General features: G+C 48.8%; 1 protein-coding gene across 4 annotated transcripts; it reads left to right on the forward strand.

Moving 5' to 3' along the window:
- The first annotated feature begins 772 nt into the window (after nucleotides 1-772).
- dido1 (death inducer-obliterator 1) lies at nucleotides 773-19,620 on the forward strand. Of its 4 annotated transcripts, none has more exons than XM_086117480.1 (16): nucleotides 773-904; nucleotides 3,258-3,373; nucleotides 3,609-4,587; nucleotides 6,195-6,591; nucleotides 6,893-7,219; nucleotides 8,634-8,856; nucleotides 10,829-11,378; nucleotides 11,460-11,619; nucleotides 11,709-11,825; nucleotides 11,903-12,058; nucleotides 12,292-12,448; nucleotides 13,052-13,514; nucleotides 14,103-14,250; nucleotides 14,364-14,453; nucleotides 14,532-14,727; nucleotides 15,186-19,620. In XM_086117480.1, the coding sequence occupies exons 2-16, from the start codon at nucleotides 3,292-3,294 to the stop codon at nucleotides 19,172-19,174; spliced, it is 8,034 nt and encodes a 2,677-aa protein (XP_085973606.1). In that variant the 5' UTR covers nucleotides 773-904; nucleotides 3,258-3,291; the 3' UTR covers nucleotides 19,175-19,620. The 4 variants fall into 4 exon arrangements, with proteins under 4 accessions (XP_085973606.1, XP_085973607.1, XP_085973608.1 ...); XM_086117481.1 differs by having other exon boundaries at nucleotides 11,903-12,010; XM_086117482.1 differs by lacking the exon at nucleotides 3,258-3,373.
- Nucleotides 19,621-19,866: the final 246 nt, after the last annotated feature.

Genomic DNA, 19,866 nt, shown 5'->3' on the forward strand with positions numbered 1-19,866 from the left:
ATATGTGCGCTTTTTTTTCTCCTTAATGAAGCGAGGATGAGTATGATCAACAATGAGACGGACTATTCCAAAGAAGGATTCTTAGAAAATTTGCACAGTATTCAGACATGATTCCTGACCACACCTGGCTACCTTAAATCTCTGCTAAAAATGTTGATTGGGTGATTCGCTTTGCTGTCTATATTGTAAATGGGTTGATGGGTGACTCCAAATAAATTGTGGGCCGGTCTCCTGAGGTATAATGGTGGAAAATAATTAAATAGCACGACACCGGCCCACCAATTATATGCCCTGTAGACCAGCTGGCCAGTCCAGCCCCGCTGATAGATTAATATCAGCTATGTTATAGATTCACTATCCTCCTTGATTTTGCTAAGATGCGGGAGAGAAAGTTGACAGACTTTTGCTAAAAAAAAAAACACTGACCTTTTCTCATATTAGCCTCAAGGCTTCATAGCAGTTCGCATGATGGGAGTGAGCTGCTATTCCAGTAGAAAAGAATCCTATGTTTTTAGGATGATGTTACTTCCTGGCAATTATTAACTTTTGAATAAATAACAGTAATTAAAACTGCTTTTCAAAAGGGAACTCGGTGGGATGTCTTTACTGTTATGTTGATCAAATTATATGAAAATGACCCATCGGTATTGTATTTTTGCAACAGTCGTGGCATAAACCATATTTAATCTTGCGGTCAAACCAAAAATAAATAAATGCTGCGAGTATTTACTCAGCCCTCCCTCCCACTCCAGACCAGTGGGGGCGATAGCGAGCCACGGCGCCGCATGTCCTGCGGACGGTGAGGTCAGCCATCTGGCGCAGTCAGCTAGCTTCGGCAGGATTTGGGAAAATGGACGCACGACCGAAGAATGAACGAAGGCACATCCGTAACTCTGCCGTGTAGGTGGGTAGAAGATTGTGGCTTTTATTCGACTTGCATTTTGTGAGTATTTATGTGATGCGCTCGAGTCCTTAGCCGACTCGCTTGCCGCAGGATTATATTTTTCTCAGTCGACGTACACTGCAGTAACGCCGTGCAAGGTTGTACGTGCTTATTTATTCTCAACAAACAACTCGGATTTCATCACTATGTGGGCTTTCATATTAGCAAACAAGCGTCGTTCTTTTAAAAAATAGTTTGTGCCCAGCCAAATGGCAAAAATTTCAAACTCGCTCGCGAGGTAGCTGAGGCTCGTGGTGGGCGGTCGATTTGACAAAGATTTGTCGAAATCAATCATTTCCTTACAGTACGGGCCTTGTAACGGCAATAAGGTGGAATTTAAAAACGAAGAGATCCGAGTTTCACTGTTAATTCACGGCGACCCAGTTTGGTTCGTTTTTGCGTTAAAACGACGCGTTGTCGTGTTAGCTAATGCGATTAGCAGAGGAGGCTTGGCGGCCATTACATGTTAATCGGGAGCCGTACGCATGACCCTGTTGCGCCAATATGCGCGGAGGCTGCAGTGCATTCGAAAGTGTTTGACAGTTTACGTGGTCATTTTTGCTGTGGTGCGACATTTACAGGCCCTGGATCGTGTTTGTTTCGGGCCGCGTGTAGCCCCGTTCATGCATTAATAACGTAACGTCATCGGCTAGCTAACATAGCGCCGCTTTTCACCGCTTTCTCGACATGTTTACACAATGATAGGTTGTCACTGGCACATTTTTCCCGCCTGTCCGTCGAGATGATGCTCCTGTTGTGCAACACTGGATCTCCATTTCTGCCCGTCCTCCCATTTTTTGCCGATCACACCCAGTCACGTGGCAGGACACGTTCCAGGCGCAATTTCGGTGCAGTCTTATCAACCTCGCCGCGGTTTTGTTTTTTAGTGGAGGAAACCGCCGCACGACAATACCCCATGGCTGCACAAGAACGTTTGTGCTATTTATTTAATTGCCGATTTTAGACCAAACATCCGTGAATTTATGGGACTCGAATAACGCATATGTAGTCAAGAACTGTAGTTGGAAATGCGTTGACATTTGACTCTCACGGGGTTTTGACATATTGCCGTGCATAATTTTTAGTTATAGACCTTTGACACTCGGGTAATAGTAAAAAAACAAACCAAAAAAACCATTGCTGTGCAAAATTGCTTTTTTTCTGGCAGATCTTCAAATCCCAATGATTGTAGTTTTGAAACCTTTGTTTTGTTGAGGAATTTATAGGTACCGTTTTTGCAATGTTAGTCAATTTTCTTCCTTCAGACTTTTAACCTGAACTAGGGCAGGTGTGAAAGCATCAGGAGAATACTACCCATTCTCCTGAGGAGTGAGGTACTGTATATTCTAAAAACAAATTAATCAAACTGTTAAACTCTATTTTAAAGTTATTGCAGTGCAAGCAAGATTTTTCCCATTTGAATTGTTCACATTCTTGGTCCTCCTTTTAATTATTGCCTCAGGCAGTGTACATAAAAGATGTGCGGGACAAAAACGTGGCCTCTTGCATCCAACTCGGGTGACAAACCTATTTCCAAGACTTGGAAGTAGAGCCAATCTTAACTCCTGCTATTTACCCATTAATTTAAGTTGACCATTTTACCCCAATATAAATGTTTTTTTTTTTTTTTTTAAATATCGGATTATCCAAGGTTTCTGCACACGTGAAGTCTCAATTGCCGCTGAGTCCATGAATCTAAAAACAAGTCCTCGCCAGTCATTAAAATATGTCTTAAACTCTGTCTTCAAACTGGTAACACATGATCATTTAAATCTTATTTCTGGAAATGGTCTCAAATCTATATAATTTAGTATTCTTTGAAAAAAAAATAATGTACTTAATGTCTCTCGTGGTAACATCAAGCAATTGGGATAGCGTACAAAAAAAAATCTGAGGCGTACTTTTAGTTGGGGAGATGCAAGAGCAGATGCATGTCATTTATGGCCTTGAGCAACTTTGGATAATATGGGACTTTGGGAGCATTGGAAAGTTGGTCTTCCGGTTTCTTTCACGTTGAATGAAAATATCTTTGAAAGTCTTGAATTTAGGTGGGCTTACGCTGTATCCTTTGGTGATTTTGGGAGGCGCGCGGCGATTTGCACGACGAGATAGGGCTTGTCAAAATGAGAATTTTTCTCGCGATTTCATCATAATATCCTCTGCCCATTTAACATTGGACGATTCAATATGGACATTAGTTGCACTAGCATCAAGCACATTTTCAAGTTTGTTCTCGATTTCCTGATGCGTCGGGATCTGCTGTACCTCTTTTTGCACTTGATTAGTGACTCTGTTGTGCTCTTCTCCTAACTAGTGATTGGGTTTCAAAGTAGCCATTGTCTCTACCCATGGAGGAGAATGTGAGCCCTGAGCTCTCTGTAGCTCATGAGCCAGAAAAGAGCCAAGACCATACGGATAGCTGCTCTCAAGGTACCTTGAATGAGCTTCTTTTTCCCTTAAATGAAGGTCGAGGAAATCTGCCTTTCACTGCCTAGTAGTGTGGTGTGATGGACCCGAGAAAACCTTCGGTGGGCGGAAATTAAAGGCACACATGTCTGTAGTTTATGAAAACTAGATTGATTCTTTCAACTCTTCCGTAGTGTTTTGAAGCCGTCCTTGGTCCCGGAATGAATTTTACCTTGAGCCTTCTGCGATGTGTCTCCAGGTGATGGAGAGGAGCGGCCCGGCGAGCAAAAGCCAACTTTCCCAACACAAAGTGAAAAGGTGGCAGAGGAGGCGATAGAGAAAGCAGACAAAGCTTCCAAAGCCGACAGCGACTCAAAGAAAACGTGGGCATTCCGTCGGTCCACCGTTGCTCAGCGAGAGATGCCAGTGGAAGCTGCGCCCGACAACCCAGAGAGCCGCTATCCTGTGCGCCGTAGTGGCAGACAGTCGAAGCGCACCGACAAGCTGGAGGAATTCCTCTCCACTACGAAACGGGTGCTCAGAAAGAGTGCGCCCCCGACCCTGGAAAGTGGCGATCCTCCGTCACAAACGCCGACCGATGCCGAAACCGCCTCCGAGGCCAGCTTTGATGGTAACGCGGACACAAAGACGGTGGAGGACAAGCCCGAGACGTCCGACAGGAGAACTCGAAGTAGCACGAGGGAGCAGACTCGAAGGGCAACTCAGCGCGGCAGGTGGCTACGGCAAACGGAAAGCGCAGCCGCCAAAGATGACGGAAGCTCAGAGAATGAGGACAGCGGAGACGGCGCCGAGCCGCAGGACAAAGGCGCAGAGAAATCGGGCAAAGGCGCCGTTCTCTCGAAAGGAGAGGAGGAGGGACATGCCGCGAAGGAACACCGGCAGCCGGAGTCAGAGCCGGAGGAAAAGAAGCCAAACGTGAAAGCGGGAGCTCAGGAGGAGAACAGCAATGACGAGGAGACCGCGCGAGACCCCGGGTTGTTGGTCAAGCGTGGCCCCATCCGAACATACATTAATAAAAAACGGGCGGCAAATGTGAACAGCGGGTCCGGCAAGGCCTCGACACCTGAGCAAGCCGTCGGCAAGAGCGACGAGCCTCGCGATGAGGAGGACAGCGACGAGGATGACGGCGCGTCCTCGTCTTCGTCAAGCAGCGAGTCTGATGGAGGCTACGACCCCAATGCACTTTATTGCATCTGTCGGCAGAAACACAACAAAAGGTTTGTTTTGAATGCTTCGTTGGGTGGCGATTTGAACACGCTTTCAACTCTGCTCTACACTAAATGAACGGTCCCGCAGAAATGAATAAAATCAAGATGTTGTACCGAAAAATAAATGCAAGTGTGAAAGGCTCGTAAAATGGCTTGGAAGTTGGTCAGCAACTTGGCGAATCAGGGACTTGTCCCCGGGTCAATGTGTGTGAGTGGAGGAAGTTGCTCCCTTGATGACTTGGGAGTCTTTTGCTTGTGGGCTTGCTTGTTATCAATGACAAAACCTGAAGCGTACGCAATCCTTCCTCGGGGACACATTCCAATCTGATGAACCTTGCATATTTGCAATTGTATTTATTTCAACTTTTGCCAGTCCCAATTAATAGCTGAAACCCATGCTTATTTGTGTGCGGGTTGTTTTTCGGTTGTCTGTTTTCCCCTTCCTTCGTGGCAGTTGTGAGGGAGTCTCAAATCTACGTGGGTTTTGGCTCTCGCGGTCGCGCTCCATCACCGTCGCATGCGACTGGAGTTCCGCTGTACACTCGTTTCACCGTCTTAAATTGGGCGTTCCTTCGTCGCCGTTCCCCCAAACCGAACATCATAGTTATCAATATGTGAGCGCACATCTGATATCTCGTGCAAAATTTAACATGGCTGGCATCGAGTCAAAGCCTCCAACGCCCGAAGCGATCAACCGATTTATTTTTTCGCAAATCTGTACGATTGGTCAGTCTCCACATGGTGTCTCCTTGTGACAAATTATTGAGCAATTGTGTTGAAAATGGCTTGCTCTACTTGACAATGCCATATTGATGGCTCAACCAACTTTTTTTGGGGGGGGGGGCAGTAATTCCGCCCAATGCCAGCCATATGGGAAAACATCAAATCCAGAGCAAATGACAAGCACGATGATGTGAAAACATGAGCAGGCAGGTCCCTCATTTTGGGGGGAGTCTGTAATTAATCTAATTAGATTGAACATCCGTTCATCATTTTTCTTCCACTGATCTGTGGTGGGCTGCGGGGCGGGAAGTTGAGACTTCCACCTCCCTTGCAAATTTTGTTCTGCTGAGGGGCCATCGAAACACGTTCCCAGGTGACCCGGAGAGATACCCGGTCGGCGTGTCCTGGTTCGACATGCTGATGTTAAATGTTATTTTCCATTGAACTCACTGTTGTTTGCAGTGACCATTTTGACCTTTTCTGAATCCCCTGTGTAGAGACGCTATTCATTTTGTAAAACTCAAACCATGACGACAAAAAATGTTTGATTCTCACTAAAATTGAAACCAGGCTGATTATTTCAGCAACACACCCAACCAATCTGCAAACCTGCACAAATGAAAAGCCTCTTACAGATGTTTTGATGAGAAGCTCCCCACCCTGCAGGTCAATAAAAGCAGCGAAGAGGGCTGAGGGTCTTTTTTTGCCCAGCCCATGAGCATTTCTAAACATGAACTTGATAAAACAATCAGATCCTACAAGAAGTGCTATGATTTTAGCATATTTTTTTTGGGGGGGGGGGTATGCAAATTACACAACCTGTGTATATTAAGCAGGAATAATAATGAGGGGAATCCGACCAGATTGCCATGACAAATGTTCTTGCTCACTAGGTTCATGATCTGCTGTGACCGCTGCGAGGAGTGGTTCCATGGAGATTGTGTGGGCATAACCGAGGCTCGTGGACGTCTGATGGAGAGAAATGGCGAGGATTATGTCTGCCCCAACTGTACAGCTAAAAAAAGCCAGGTGATCAGGCCCGCCACCTCCATGCTGTCTCTGAGCACGGGCACCGCGAAGGCCAAAGCTGACGCCGGCGCTGAGCCTCCATCATCTGCTGGGGGCGCTATTGCTGACTCGGGTCCCGCGGCAAGCTTAGCGGCGACGGCACAACTCCCCCCAACATCCGCGAGCGCCGACGAGAAAGGAGTGGAGGACATCGGGATCAAAGGCAGGATCGAGAAAGCCACAAATCCCACGGGAAAAAAGAAGATCAAAATCTTTCAGCCGGTAGGTCCTTGTAAATAAGCTCAATTTCATTTTTCTAGCTATCTCAATGTGTTACATTTTGACATGCGGTGGCTACGGCGCAACACGTCTCGGTAGCGATATACATGTACCCACATTTATTCTCTGCCTTGTTGCTCACACTGCCTGCTCTCAAACGATGCAATGTTGATGTCATGGGTAATAGTGGGAATGAGAATACTGTCCAATTGTGGATGGTAATGACCATAAGATGGCTTACAATACACTCTCACTTGTAAATCACGTTGCTCATTGCTAGCCACTGTGTACTGGTTTGGAGCAGACGATCCAGCAGGCTGCACCACCAAACGCGGGCCAGAAGGGGGCGCCCGTGACGGAAAAGCCAGCGTGCCCCACAGCAGAGATGGAGCAGGAGAAGGTGGCTTCAAACGTGGAGGTGAAAACAACCGAGGCCGGTGAGGCCGGAAAGTCGCCGGTGGATGTGTCGCTTCCCAAATGCATCGGTCCCGGCTGCGAGAGCAGCGCCCAGCCGGACTCGGTGTACTGCGGCAATGACTGCATCCTGCGCCACGCTGCCGCGACTATGAAGTCGTTCACTGAAGTCAAAGAGCCTAAGAGCAAAGCTCAGAAACCCACCTCTGCATCAAAGGTAATTTGGACCACCTTAAGTTGTGAAACCATGTGCGCCACGGCTTCTCGCAGTAAATGCGTTTGGTCAGTTGTCAAGCAGTCATGCGTCTTCATGTTGCTCAACAGTTGACTCGTGTTCAAAGCGATGGCTGCTCCGCTCACAAGCCGAATTCTCCTGACACATTTTCCTTGTCGGTGTACGTGAACAACAAAGTGATATCCGCACAGAGCTTTCGCATGAACATGACGTGTAACGGTGGCACTTTTCCGTATCGAGTCTTTTTTGCCTCTGTTTTGGTATTGTTTCAAGTTGTCCGTATATGACCCAAAGCCTTGAACATAAACACTTTGTGATGAAGACTGTGCTTTGATCATAACCCTTCAGAATGCAAATGCGAGTATGGTATCTGCTACGGCAGGCCCATTGTTACATTGCCCATTTGTTTTGTTCGGCGTGAATGGTAATCTCTTAGTAAAAGTTGGAAATGTAGTCGAAGTTTGTGTGCACCGCACACTCTGGGTCTGCCACCTCGTATATTTGAATCCGCGCATGTTTAGGGGAGTGGGGGGGGGGGTAATCCTAAAATAGGCTGAACTGTTGGCATTTAAATCAAGTGGTTCTATTCCTTGTTTCAATCACGTGGGGCTAATGAACATCCATTTGCATTGGCAGCGTTACACCAACAATGCCGATGTCACTGTTTATTGCCCGATTGTCTTTTGCTGGTTGCAAAATGTTGCTAATAATTTCTAAGTATGAACAAAGGGATTATTATTGGAGCAATGCAAAATGCTTTTTATTTGACAATAAAAATCTGACTGACTTGAAATAATGGTGACTGCAGCCATAACAACCTGCCATTTTGCACCGGCTACTGGGCTCCGCCTGCCTTTCATCCAAAGTCAGTCGCGATTGGCTCCATCTTACTCGTGACTCAAATAAGCATGAGCATCAAAGATGTGATTAGAATTGTGTAATACTACAAACAAATAGCAGCACGTCAGTCGACCGGTTAGCATGGCCGCAGTGCAGAAGTCGTGGCTTTGATTCCTGCGTGGTGTTTGCATGTTCTCCCTGTAGTTGCGTGCCTTTTTTTCCGGGTACTCTGGTTTCTTCCCACCTTCCAAAAAACCTGCATGGTTGATTGATCACTCGAAATTGTCCTTAAAGGTGTGACTGTGACGGTGACTGGTGGTTTGTCTGCGTGTGCCCCGCGATTGGCTGGCCACCAGTTGAGGAGGGTGTACCCCGCCCGCAGCCCTGTTTAATTAATGGCACTGCAGTGAATGGGCGACAACCGTAGAATACAATAGATCCAGTGCAATGAAGTTACATCTCCTTTGACGATTTTAAAAATGTTCCCGTTTTGGCAACGTGCCCTCTGGGTGCTGTCACAAAACTGCCATCATGTGCATCTCTTTGATCCGTTCAGAGGGGAGCTGCCAGCCAGACGAGGGCCCGGAGGGACAGCAGGGAGGACTCTGAGAGCGACGGAGGAGATGACGACTGCGATCCCGATGAGGACGATGAAGACGCGCATGCCGTGGAACAGCCGCCCGCGCCTGCCACTGCGTCCTGGTGCAGCGACCATAATTACATTGCAGTACCACCAGAAAAGACTACACCCATATCAACCACAGTGTTAAACAAAAAGTGTATGTATCTCTTTGAGGGTCTTCTGGTTCAAATATTTCTTTGTTTTCCTCGTAGCCATTTCTTTCACGCTAGCATAACCTGAAACAGGACATTTGTGAAATTGTTTGTGTTAGACGTAATCCTGACCTGTTAACATGTGATTTTGATGACGGGTGCCACTGGATGGGAGAGTGGCAGCTGCTGAAGAGGTAAGTGTGTAGTCTGACTTTAGGGTGAATATTAAACATTTCAAGCGCTGGAGGGGTTCTCAACAACTTGATTTGTTGAAAAGCTGCTGAGGTGATGTCAGAAACGTCTTAAGAAATGACCCGGTTGGCAAAACGGGGGATCCCCGACGAGTATGGGTAGGGGAATCCCTCAATGGGCTGGGGCGGCGACACTAAGTGTCTTGCTAAATTGCCCTTTGGGGGTCGAAGGATCTGTCAATCTCGTCGTTAGCTAAACGAGGACGTTTTGGCCTCTGCGGCATCATTTTCTGCCATACCCGTTTCAGAACAAGTTATTCTGGGACACCGCTGTGGCGTTGGTTCAGACGCTAGATTTCAATTTTAGTGTCCAATCAAGGATTCGGTTGTTTTGGATGAGATGGGTGCGTGTGTAAGGTCTTTGGACCACCCAATGTGTAAAGCTCTTCTCCATGGGTTCATCACTACAGCAGGTGATTTCACCAGCAGGTACGTCTTTGAACCTCTTGTCAGCCGCCCTACAGCCTATCATAGGATGCATTAACCTGGTAAGAGCAGCGAAGCGGGCCCCGCGTTAACGGGGTGACTTTTTTTTTTTTGTTTTAAGTCATCGCGAGCTCATTCATTATGATGCATCTTTTATAGTGGGAAACTGTCTTAAAATAAAAGATGATGTGACAGACAGATTTTTGGATCCCTTCATTGATTGATTTTTCTGAGCAGTGTTGGCTTGCTATTTGGGTATCTTGGAGGTCAACGACAAGCATTTACGTCCAGTACAAAGAAAACGCACTCGACGTGGAGTTTGTTCAGACGATGTCCCAGATGGCGAGCAGGTGAAACAGAAATCCTATCCTGACTGGCGAAAAGAAGGAAGAGAGGCCTGAGACAATGTCAGAGGTGGCACTGGAAGAATGAAGCGGTGATGTACCTGCACCAGAGATTTCAAACAAGGCTCCCCGCAGTCAAATGAGCGATGAAGTACAGTGAGTGAGGCTGACACAATGCGCGTGCCTTCACACCTACATGTGGTTGCTTACATGTTCTATTTGATGACACCGAGGACGTTGAGGGGCAATTTTTATTGCATGACCGTTTGGGGCACTTTGAAAAGTCAGCTTGGTTCCCCACTGTATGTCGCAGGAGGCAGGTCTGCACAGATGTCGCGCGCGTGTTGGGAAAATGTGACCACTGGTGGACTTGGCTTTTGTGTTTCGTGTCATGGAGTCTTGACAATGTTGCCGAATGACTCCTCACGTGTGGCTTTACCTCGAGCCGTGTCACCTTCACCTGTAAAACCTTGCCCCAGGAATGATTGCAGACAGAATCGGAAGGTCAAGGGAGTTGGGCTGAGCTCAGCCAAGTTTGAGGCTTTTGCACTGCAAGAATTTTGATTTCTTTTATTTTTGTGTCATTTCACAGCGTTTGGGAATTGAGATCTGTCCAGCTTTAGGGCGTAATGTCAGTCGAATCCACTCCAAATGGTGAATGCTGATAGCTAATTGCAGGCTTACCTAAAAAGTCCGTTTGGATGAAGTGCTCATGCGAGAATCAATGCTGCACCGCCTCAGATTGAAGCACGTCTATGCGCCGGATGTACACAATGACTGCTGTTGCTGCAAATCTAGCTTTATAAAATGAGGAGGATTTCTCACTGGTGCACGGAGGAACATGCTCAAGTGTTTTGAGTGTGCGAAATAAATGAATGAGGCCACAGTCTTTATTTATCAATCTTGTGATTGGTGGCAAATTCTCAAGTGTTGGCCATTTTTCTCTTGTTTTGCAGCCCCTCCCAAAGAAGAGAAGCAGACAAAGAAACGGCTGCCGGCTCGTGTTAAACCTTCCCCTGACTCCAAGACTCCTACCAAGAGGAAGAAGAGCATGACCACCAGGGCATCCAAAGTGTCTCCAAAAGGCAAGAAGTCGTCCCCTCAGTCCAGCAGCTCGAAAGCAACCAAGAGGTCTGCCACTCCTCCGAGTAAATCTGCAGCAAAGACCAAGAAACTGCGGACGACGACCACCCCGCCCCCTTCCCCGTCCCCTTATCCTCCAGGCCCAATCCATGTCACGGGAGCGCTAAGGGTCACCAAGACCAACTTTACCATTCCAAAGAAGCAGCCTCAGCAAAAAGACTCTCCGTCCCATCATCAGTCTTCCTCGTCTTCCAGAGTCCCACCGTCTCCGGTGTCTTCGGCTGCCCCCGGTCACTCTTCCTCCCACAGGTCGCACCATCCGGCAGCGTCCTCGGCAGCCTCCGCTTCCCCGATAACACCGCCCCCCAACCACCAGATGAGACAGAACATCCGTCGCTCTCTGACAGACATCCTCTACAAGAGGTGAGACTCCCCGAAAGCTTTTGTTTTCTTCACAGAGCACATGTTGTGGTCGAACACCGTTGCTGTCCTCCTTCCCGCCAGGGTGAGCGACAGCGATGATTTGAAAATGACGGAGAGCGAAGTCGCGAGGCTGGCTGCCGTCATCGAGAAAGAGATGTTTAACCTCTGCCTCAGCACCGACAGCAAGTACAAAAACAAGTACCGGTTGCTCATGTTCAACCTCAAGGACCCGAAAAACAAAGTGAGTCGCCGTGGTCGGAAAACTTTTCCGATTCTCAAAAGAGAGGTGAAATGAATGGCGTGTGCGTGCGCGCGTGCGTGCGTGTCCAGGGCCTGTTCTACAGGGTCATTGGCGGTGAGCTGAGCCCTTTCCGACTGGTCAGGCTGAGTGCCGAAGAGATGATTTCCAAGGAGATATCGGAGTGGAAGAAGCCCGATCCACCGCAGGTAAATGTTTCTCCTTCTGCTTCAAGCACACTGCTTTCGTGACGGCCATTCTTGAACGTTGCGCATCCGCTCTGCAGGCTCAGTCCTCGGGTGCGAGGGCCCATTCGGGTCATTCCAAAATTAGCAGTCGGCGCGACTCTCATAGCGTGGATGCGGAGGATGCCCCGCCCCCATCAGATGCAGATGTATGTATCCCTGCCACAGCTTCATCTTCTCGCATGGCTTCTTCTGTAGTAAGTTGTGGCACACCGCCTCTCTGCTACTTTCACACTTTTGATTCACCTGTGCAAGTTGATCCAGTTGCCTGGGGGACGGAGCTCTTGAACTTTGTGGTCTTCCTCTTGACTTTATCCCAATCAGAAAAGCACTCGTCCTACCTGCGCCCGCTTTGCATTTAGTGGCGGGTGTCCAGAGACTTGTTGCGGTTCTTTGTGGGATTTGACATGGATCTGTTGTATTCCCTCAGGACCAAGACGAGCCCAGCCTCACTGCTTCAGCTGCGCCGCAGCCTTCTGCTGTTGAGGGGAGCAGTAGTGTGCCAGATATTTTCAGTAGCATGCTCAAAGACACCACGTCAGAACACAGGACTCATCTGTTTGACCTCAACTGTAAAATATGCACAGGTAAACGAGTTGGCACAGAGGGGCACATTTGCGAGTGTTTGGCTGCTCTGTTACACCGCGTTCGCAATCGAGCATTACCGGGCAATCCTGTGCCCCGATTGCAATGCATCACTATTATGACGTACTTGAACGAACACAGTTGGAATCCTAAAGTTGGACATTTCACTTGAATGCGTGTGTGCACTTTCATCAAACAATGATACGAGTAGAAAAGATTTGAATGATCATTTGAATGATTTTAAGAGGCCGACAAAGCGCTTCGGTCCTCTGGACATGCTTGACCATAGCCGCTTGCAGATGCCGCATCTTGAGCAAGTAATCTTTTTCACCCTTCAAAAGTCGAGTCAAAAACCATTTGCCTCACACCATGCGTTCATGAAAACATCAAAGCGTGAGCTCGTACCGATTCATACAGTATGTGCACCCACTGCGCGCCATCCCATTCGCAACCCGTGGGGAATTCTATGCATCTCCTCTGACAGTGGCGAAGGAGCCCGCCGACGACTGGCCATTCTCGTTGTTGCCTGCGTCACCGTGTTGTTGACATATGACTTTTGTGAGACACTTCTCCCAATACCGTATCCATGCAATACCCTTCCTTAGGTCAGAAGACGGAAGAGGAGCTTGCATCCAAAAAAACCAAACCCCCGAAGAAACCCGAGCAAGCCACCGCCGGCGCTGTCGGCCAACCACAAATGGCCCCGGCATACCAGCACCAGCAGCTCATGCCTCCGCCGTACCAGTTTGGCACCGAGCCGGCTGTCCTGGAGTCGCAGCCACAACTTTACCAAGAGGACCCAAAGAACCTGGCCCCTCCCGTGCAGACCCCGCAGGCCGTCGCCCCCACCGTTTCGTCCGTCAGCATCACGCGCAGAGATCCACGCATGGCCAGACATGGCTCCGGCGTAACCGTCACGCACACTTCTCCAGAAAAAGCCGCCAGTACCGTGGCGGAGGCACTCCCACTTCCTCTCATTGCTCCTTTGGATGCCGGAGCCAAGGCCTTCCTTCCCATGCCCCCTGCTCCTCCGCCCTCACTGATTTTGTCCAAACCGTCGAAAACAAGGTACTTCGGCTGATTACAGGATACAGTCATCCCTCGCTATTTCGCGGTTCATTTATCGGGGCTTCAGTGCATCGCGAATATTTTCAAACATATTCATAAAAAAAAAAAAAAAAAAAAATATACATGGAGTACAGTACTGTAAATGTTGCTCTATGTGACTTGCTGTTGTTTTGCTGACTTTCGCAGCTTCTCGCAGACTTACTGTAATTTTTTAAAAATGTTTATTGGTCACCACTTAGCGGATTTTGGTCGCCATTAACCGTGATAAAGGAGGGATTACTGCACTTTATTTCAGGAGCTTGTTTTACAGGTGTCAAAAACGGGTTTGCTCTCAAATGTATCAGTACTTTCTCCGGTCATTTGAGAATGTTTAGCATCCTATGTTGAGTTGGGCTGTGTTTTCACTTAACAAACGGTACATTGTGGCAACTGTGTATCATGAGTGTGCAGTGGTTTTAAAAGTGCCTGACCTGTTTTTTTGCGACCTTATCCATAGTTTAGTGTCTCGTCTCGCTCGGAAAATGAGGCCGCCTTCTTTTGAACGAACGTGGAATTTCATTCAAACGATACTGTTCCCCCCACCCCCAGTACATCTGAGCCTCCACCGGAGGGGGAGACTGCAATCTTCCTCCATGGTCAAGAGAGGGTTTGGAAAGGGTTCATCAACATGCAGTCTGTGGCCAAGTTTGTAACCAAGGCTTACCTGGTTTCAGGCTCTTTTGAGTACCTAAAAGAGGTAAGTAAAATTCAGAGTTTGCTAGTCTTGTTTTTAGCTCATTTGTGCGTGTGCGCGCGTGATTGAAGTTGGAAAAAAATGGCATCTCCTCATGTCTGGTCAATACTATGCAGGATTTGCCTGACACCATACACGTTGGAGGACGCATCTCCCCAAACACAGTGTGGGACTACGTTGGCAAGTTGAAAACCTCATTGTCCAAGGTTACTTTGTGCAAAGGTTTAATTGTCAAAAATGTTTTTGCGACAGCAGATTGATCTTCTCGCTCTTACTACTCGCAGGAGCTGTGTCTGATCCGATTCCAGCCAGCCACAGAGGAGGAGGAAGTCGCTTACGTGTCTCTCTTCTGTTACTTCAGCAGCAGGAAAAGATTTGGTGTGGTAGCTAACAGCAACCGGCGGATCAAAGACCTTTATCTCATCCCTTTGAGTTCAAAGGACCCACTACCATCCAAACTCTTGCCATTTGATGGACCAGGTATGCTCTTAAAGGTCAACTCCACTGCTGGCCTGTTTATGTGTCTCTGCTTCTTGACAGGCAGGATTCATACAACTATTAAAAATACAATTGAACAGCCGACTCTATAAAACCTACTTTCAGTCACCCATAAAGCGTCGCCTTTGATAGGAGGTGGCCCGCAGGCCTGACATTTGCTGCCCCTTAACAGTTCTTCCCTTTCTCTGTCGATACAGATAGCCCCAGTCATTCATTATTCGAGAGAATATGTTCATCGCATGTATTACGTTGTGTTCATCTCGAGCTGTCCAGTTTGCGTGATGTCACTATGGCTGGAGGTTGACAGAACGACAAACATATCTGCCAGTTTGTGCAAAGAAATGTGAACATATTTACCTGAGGTTCTCTGTGTCTCATCCTTGCTGGAGTTTGGAGTCTTCGATGTGTTGATTCACTTGTGCGTGTTTATTATTTTGCAGGACTTGAGCCGGCCCGGCCCAACCTTCTACTGGGGCTCTTGATCTGCCAGAAGGACAGAAAGCGCCCTGGTGTTGTGCTGGAAACTGATGAGAAACGATCTAAGCTCCAACTTAAAGAAATTGATGACACTGGTCTCCCAAAGCCACCTCTCTCAGTCAAAGTGGAGCGCAGCACACGCCAAAGTTTGGAAATTCCCTTCAGTGCTACTCCTCCGGGGTCACCTCCTGCCAGCTCCTCTGGGACACCAAATGTTGCTGTGGCCACCTCATCTGTCTTTTCCCTTTTGTCATCTGTGAAAGCACCCGTCCCGTCCTCTGTCACAGGCGTGGAATCTCCATCCTCATCCAGCTCTATCCCTGCCCCTGCGGCAACTGCCACTCCTCTTCAGACCATCCTCAACACTCTTTTTGGGAAGAAAAAGCACGACTCTGAAGCTTCCAACTCGCCGTCTGATCAGGGTGCGGAAACTTCCATCGCCCACTCCACAATGCTCGATCCAATTGTGCAGCAGTTTGCGCAGATTTCAAAAGAGAAACAGGTCGAGGAGGATGAAGACGACCGGCCGTATGACCCAGAGGAAGAGTATGACCCATGTATGGGTTACAGTGTGCCTAATAAACCGGTTGAGGTAGTCAATCAACCTGAAGTAGTACCAAGTGAAGGTGATGACATTGCGTATGATCCTGAAGATGACTCGATATTTGATGAAGTCAAAACTACTGTATCAGATGAAACTGGAGCGTCTACGTGTGAGGCTATAACAGATTCAGAAAAGACCCTGGCTAGCCTCAACCAGAAAGCAGATCAGACGCAACAAAAAGAGGACGACGAATGTCTGCCCTCCACTGAGTCTTCGCAGGCTGCGCCAACCCTCTTGGGCAGTAGTCAGTTAATGCAGCTTGGTAAACAAGTGGAAGAGCTTGTGAAAGCTACACCCACGATCAACCAGAGGAGAGATCCTCGACAGAGCCGTGAAGCTCGCCAGGTGGCCGGTAGCACAACAAAAACAGCAGGTGAACCGCTTGATAATGAGGAGTTGTCATCCGATGGCTCTTCTCCACCACAGCACTCAGTCCAAGAGCCACCGTTGCCTTCTGTCGCGAACCCTCCCGACTCCTCACAAGACCCAGAGAGGCCGTTGCCCATGGAGGAAACGAAATCGGAGACAACACTGCCCTTTCTGGAGACAGGAAAGGAAGAGGTGTCAATTCCTTTATTAGGGGAGACTTTGGAACCTGATCTGGAGTATGACTATATGCAAGAAAAAGAAGTGAACACGAGAGAAGTGCAAGCTGCTGAGAGGGTCCAGGCAGAAATAGAGACAGACAAGTACAGTGTTTGGCCAAATGCGGCAAGTATTTTAAAAACCAGCGAGGAGTCGGAATACGACGACAATAGCCAAGACGCAGCAACGTGTAGCTCCTACAATGAGTCGCCAAACCCCTCAACAATTACTTCCACTATCCCAGTCCTCAGTGACACTCATTCTCATCATTCGCGACATCACAGGACAACGTCAGACTTTGACGATTATAGATCACCAGCTGACATCCCCCCACCATCGAGTTTTCTACCACCTCAACCAAGGCACGGACAGAATCCCATGATGAGGCCTCCGCCGATGTCGGTTCCGCCACCGATGCAAGGTATTTCTTCAATGTCTGCGCCGCAGTCGATGCAAGGACCCCCACCAGCTATCCATGGTCCTCCCTCGGTACTCGGTCCTCCGATTCAAGCGGAGAGCGCCCGTCCGTATGGCCTGCCTCCATCTCCGTTCCCCCCCTATCAAAACCAGTGGACACGCACCCAACTACCACCGCCACCACCTCAGCAGCCACTCTCAAGACCGCCTCCTCAGAACCTCATACCACCCAGAGTACCGCCGCCGCTGTACCCACCAATTGGCCAGAGAGGTCCGCCACCCAAAATGTTTGATCCCATTATTCCCCCTCAGCACAGCGGACAACAAGGCCTGCCTCCAGGCTTTCCTCTACCGCCTACATTTGAGGGACAGAATCAGCTGCCTCCACCGCGATTTACCGGTCCACCTCCACCATTTAGTTTCCCTGGAAACAGAGGTCCTCCTCCAGCCTTCACAGCACCACCACCACCACCACCACCAGGACATTTTGATAACAGGCTTCCCCCCCTCTCCCACTTCTCAGGGCCAAGGGGTCCTCTACCCTCTCAGTATGGTGAGCATACAAATCAAACTCCAATTCCAATCCAACCCCAAATGGTGGACCCCAGGGAGCAGTATGGTAAAGATAGTCACTCATTCACACATGTGGACCAACATCAAAATCATCCTCCGAATATTTTCAAAGACGGCCCAGCGACACCTTACCGGGGTCCTCCGCCGAGCCACTATGATGAACCAAGAGGCCCGCCTTCTAGTGTGGACAGAAGCGGGCCACACATGAATCTACATGCCAAGTTTGGGGTGCCCAGGCCACACTCACCACCACATCGAGGAGCTTTGGAGGAGCACTTAGCTCTTCCTTCTCTTCCGGAGAATAGAAACAAATTTGGGGTTCCCATGCTACACTCACCGCCGCATCGAGGAGCTTTGAATGAGCACCTAGCTCTTCCAGCTCTACAGGAGACCAGAGCGGTCCGAGATCAGACTCAGCCTTTTGGTGGCTCTGAGCGTTACCGCTTTGATAGGTTTTCAGATGAGGCAAGACCTGTCCGTCACAGTGGCCCGCTGCTACCGACCCCCACAGAGGCCCCTATTGCTCCTCCAAGTCGCCTCGGAGGTCACAGTCCAGATCAATGGCGAGAGGACTACTGGCGCCGACATTCCCCCGAAGCCATGAGGAGAACCGGCACCAACCGGGAAGGCTCGGAACCGCAAAGCACAGAGCTCTTCGGTCACTTTGACGTCGGACTCAGAGAACAGGGTTCTGGTTCTTCCCAGTCTTTAGAAGAGAGACTGAAGGAGCTCTCTGGCGAAGGCCGAAGAGACAGAGACCGGGACATCCCTCTCGCTGCGAGATCGTTGTGGGAGCGGGGTCAGGGCAAGCGGTGGAGCAGAGACCGAGAGTGGGACAGAAGCAGAGAGCGGGACAGAAGCAGAGAGCGGGACGTCGACGGTGAATCTAGCAGAGAACGGGAGCGCAGCAAAGGGAAAGAGGCTGAGAAACACAAGGAGGCAGAGGTCGAGCGACACAGGGATGAAGACGCAGACAAGAGGAGAGACCGTGACCGAGAGAGAGAAAAGGACAGAGCCAAGGACAGGGAGTCGGAGAGAAGGGATTACGATCGCGAAAGAGGAAGAACCCGTGATAAAGAGCGAGAACGGGACCGTGAGCGAGACAAGAGACGTGACAGGTCCCGAAGCAGAGACCGTGACCGTGACCGGGGGAAAGACCGAGGTAGAGACAGAGAAAGGGAAAAGGACAGTGACAGAGACAAGGAAAGGGAGAGGGACAGAGACAAAGAGGGGGATCGTGAGAGAGACCGGGAGAGGGACAGAGACAAGGACAGAGAAAAAGATCGGGACAAAGACCGAGACAGAGGCAGAGACAAAGACAGAGATGGAGAGAAAGAGAGAGAGAAAGACCCAGATAGAGAAAGAGACAAGGACAGGGATGGAGAGAAAGATCGAGACAGAGAGAAAGACCGTGACCGCGAAAGAGAAAGAGAGAAAGATCGAGGCCGAGATAAAGACAGACCCCGTGACAGAGAGCGGGAGAGAGACCGAGAGCGGGAGAAGGACCGAGAGCGGGAGAAGGACCGAGAGCGGGAGAAGGACCGAGAGCGGGAGAAGGACCGAGAGCGAGAGAAGGACCGAGAGCGGGAGAAGGACCGAGGCCGGGATAAGGACAAAGACAGAGACAGAGATAAAGACCGCGAAAGAGACCGTGGCAGGGACCGTCAGGAGACGAGCAGAATCAGGGAAAGGCGAGAAGATAAAAATAACAAACATGAAAAGTCCAAGGAGAAAGAAAAGACTGCGGCCAATGAGAAAGCCACGTCGTCATAGTGTGGTTCGACTACACTGGTTTGGCGAGCGATCATTGAGAACCACTGAAAATCCTTGTTGGGAATGACAATGGCAGTATTTCATTTCTATCGGCTCTGGCGTTTGTATTTTCTGTCCTGGTTTCATACAGTTACGAAACGACGACCGAAGGACATTTAAGTTACTTGTCTTTGGGTTGTCGAATATAGCTACCAAGTCAAACCCGGTTTAAGAAAGAATTCTGCGTCAAATCACATAACAAATGTAAATATGATTGTTTGCGTGTACATAATGATGTTTTTAATACTTTTCTAAGTAGGCAAAATAAAAGCCATATACTCTGGACGGATCATCTGAAACAAAACTGCTTAGAACTGTGACAATTGAACAGGATGTGAAAAGGTTTCATTTATCCACAGTACCTAATCAATTATTTGTTTCAACTCAATTAAACGTTTTGGATCACATATGGATCTGGCTCGGTCATTTTGAACTGACGTTTGCCAGATAGCAGTGAAGGTCTTCACTACGCAGGTAAAGAGGCAAACCACAACCGTGGCATCTTCCCCATTAAGGGCCCCATCCTTGGAATCCGGATGCTCCCCAAAAATACCCCGAGGCCGTCGGGGTTCCCAAGTGGTTGCAAACAAACCTGGTGTAAGAATCAACCACCATAAAAACAACCCGTCGGGTCAGGCTCGTCGACGGTCTCG

This window comes from Hippocampus guttulatus, chromosome 8 (genome assembly GCF_054856545.1).
Source record: "Hippocampus guttulatus isolate MCC_2025c chromosome 8, RoL_Hgut_1.0, whole genome shotgun sequence".
NCBI classification, from domain to species: domain Eukaryota; kingdom Metazoa; phylum Chordata; class Actinopteri; order Syngnathiformes; family Syngnathidae; genus Hippocampus; species Hippocampus guttulatus.

Bases quoted from the DNA above. Each gene is read 5' to 3' on its own strand.
- dido1 (XM_086117480.1), top strand. From the start codon at position 3,292: ATGGAGGAGAATGTGAGCCCTGAGCTCTCTGTAGCTCATGAGCCAGAA. The intron at 3,374-3,608 runs GTACCTTGAATG...ATGTGTCTCCAG, and splicing joins TACGGATAGCTGCTCTCAAG to GTGATGGAGAGGAGCGGCCC. The intron at 14,454-14,531 runs GTTACTTTGTGC...TACTACTCGCAG, and splicing joins TGAAAACCTCATTGTCCAAG to GAGCTGTGTCTGATCCGATT.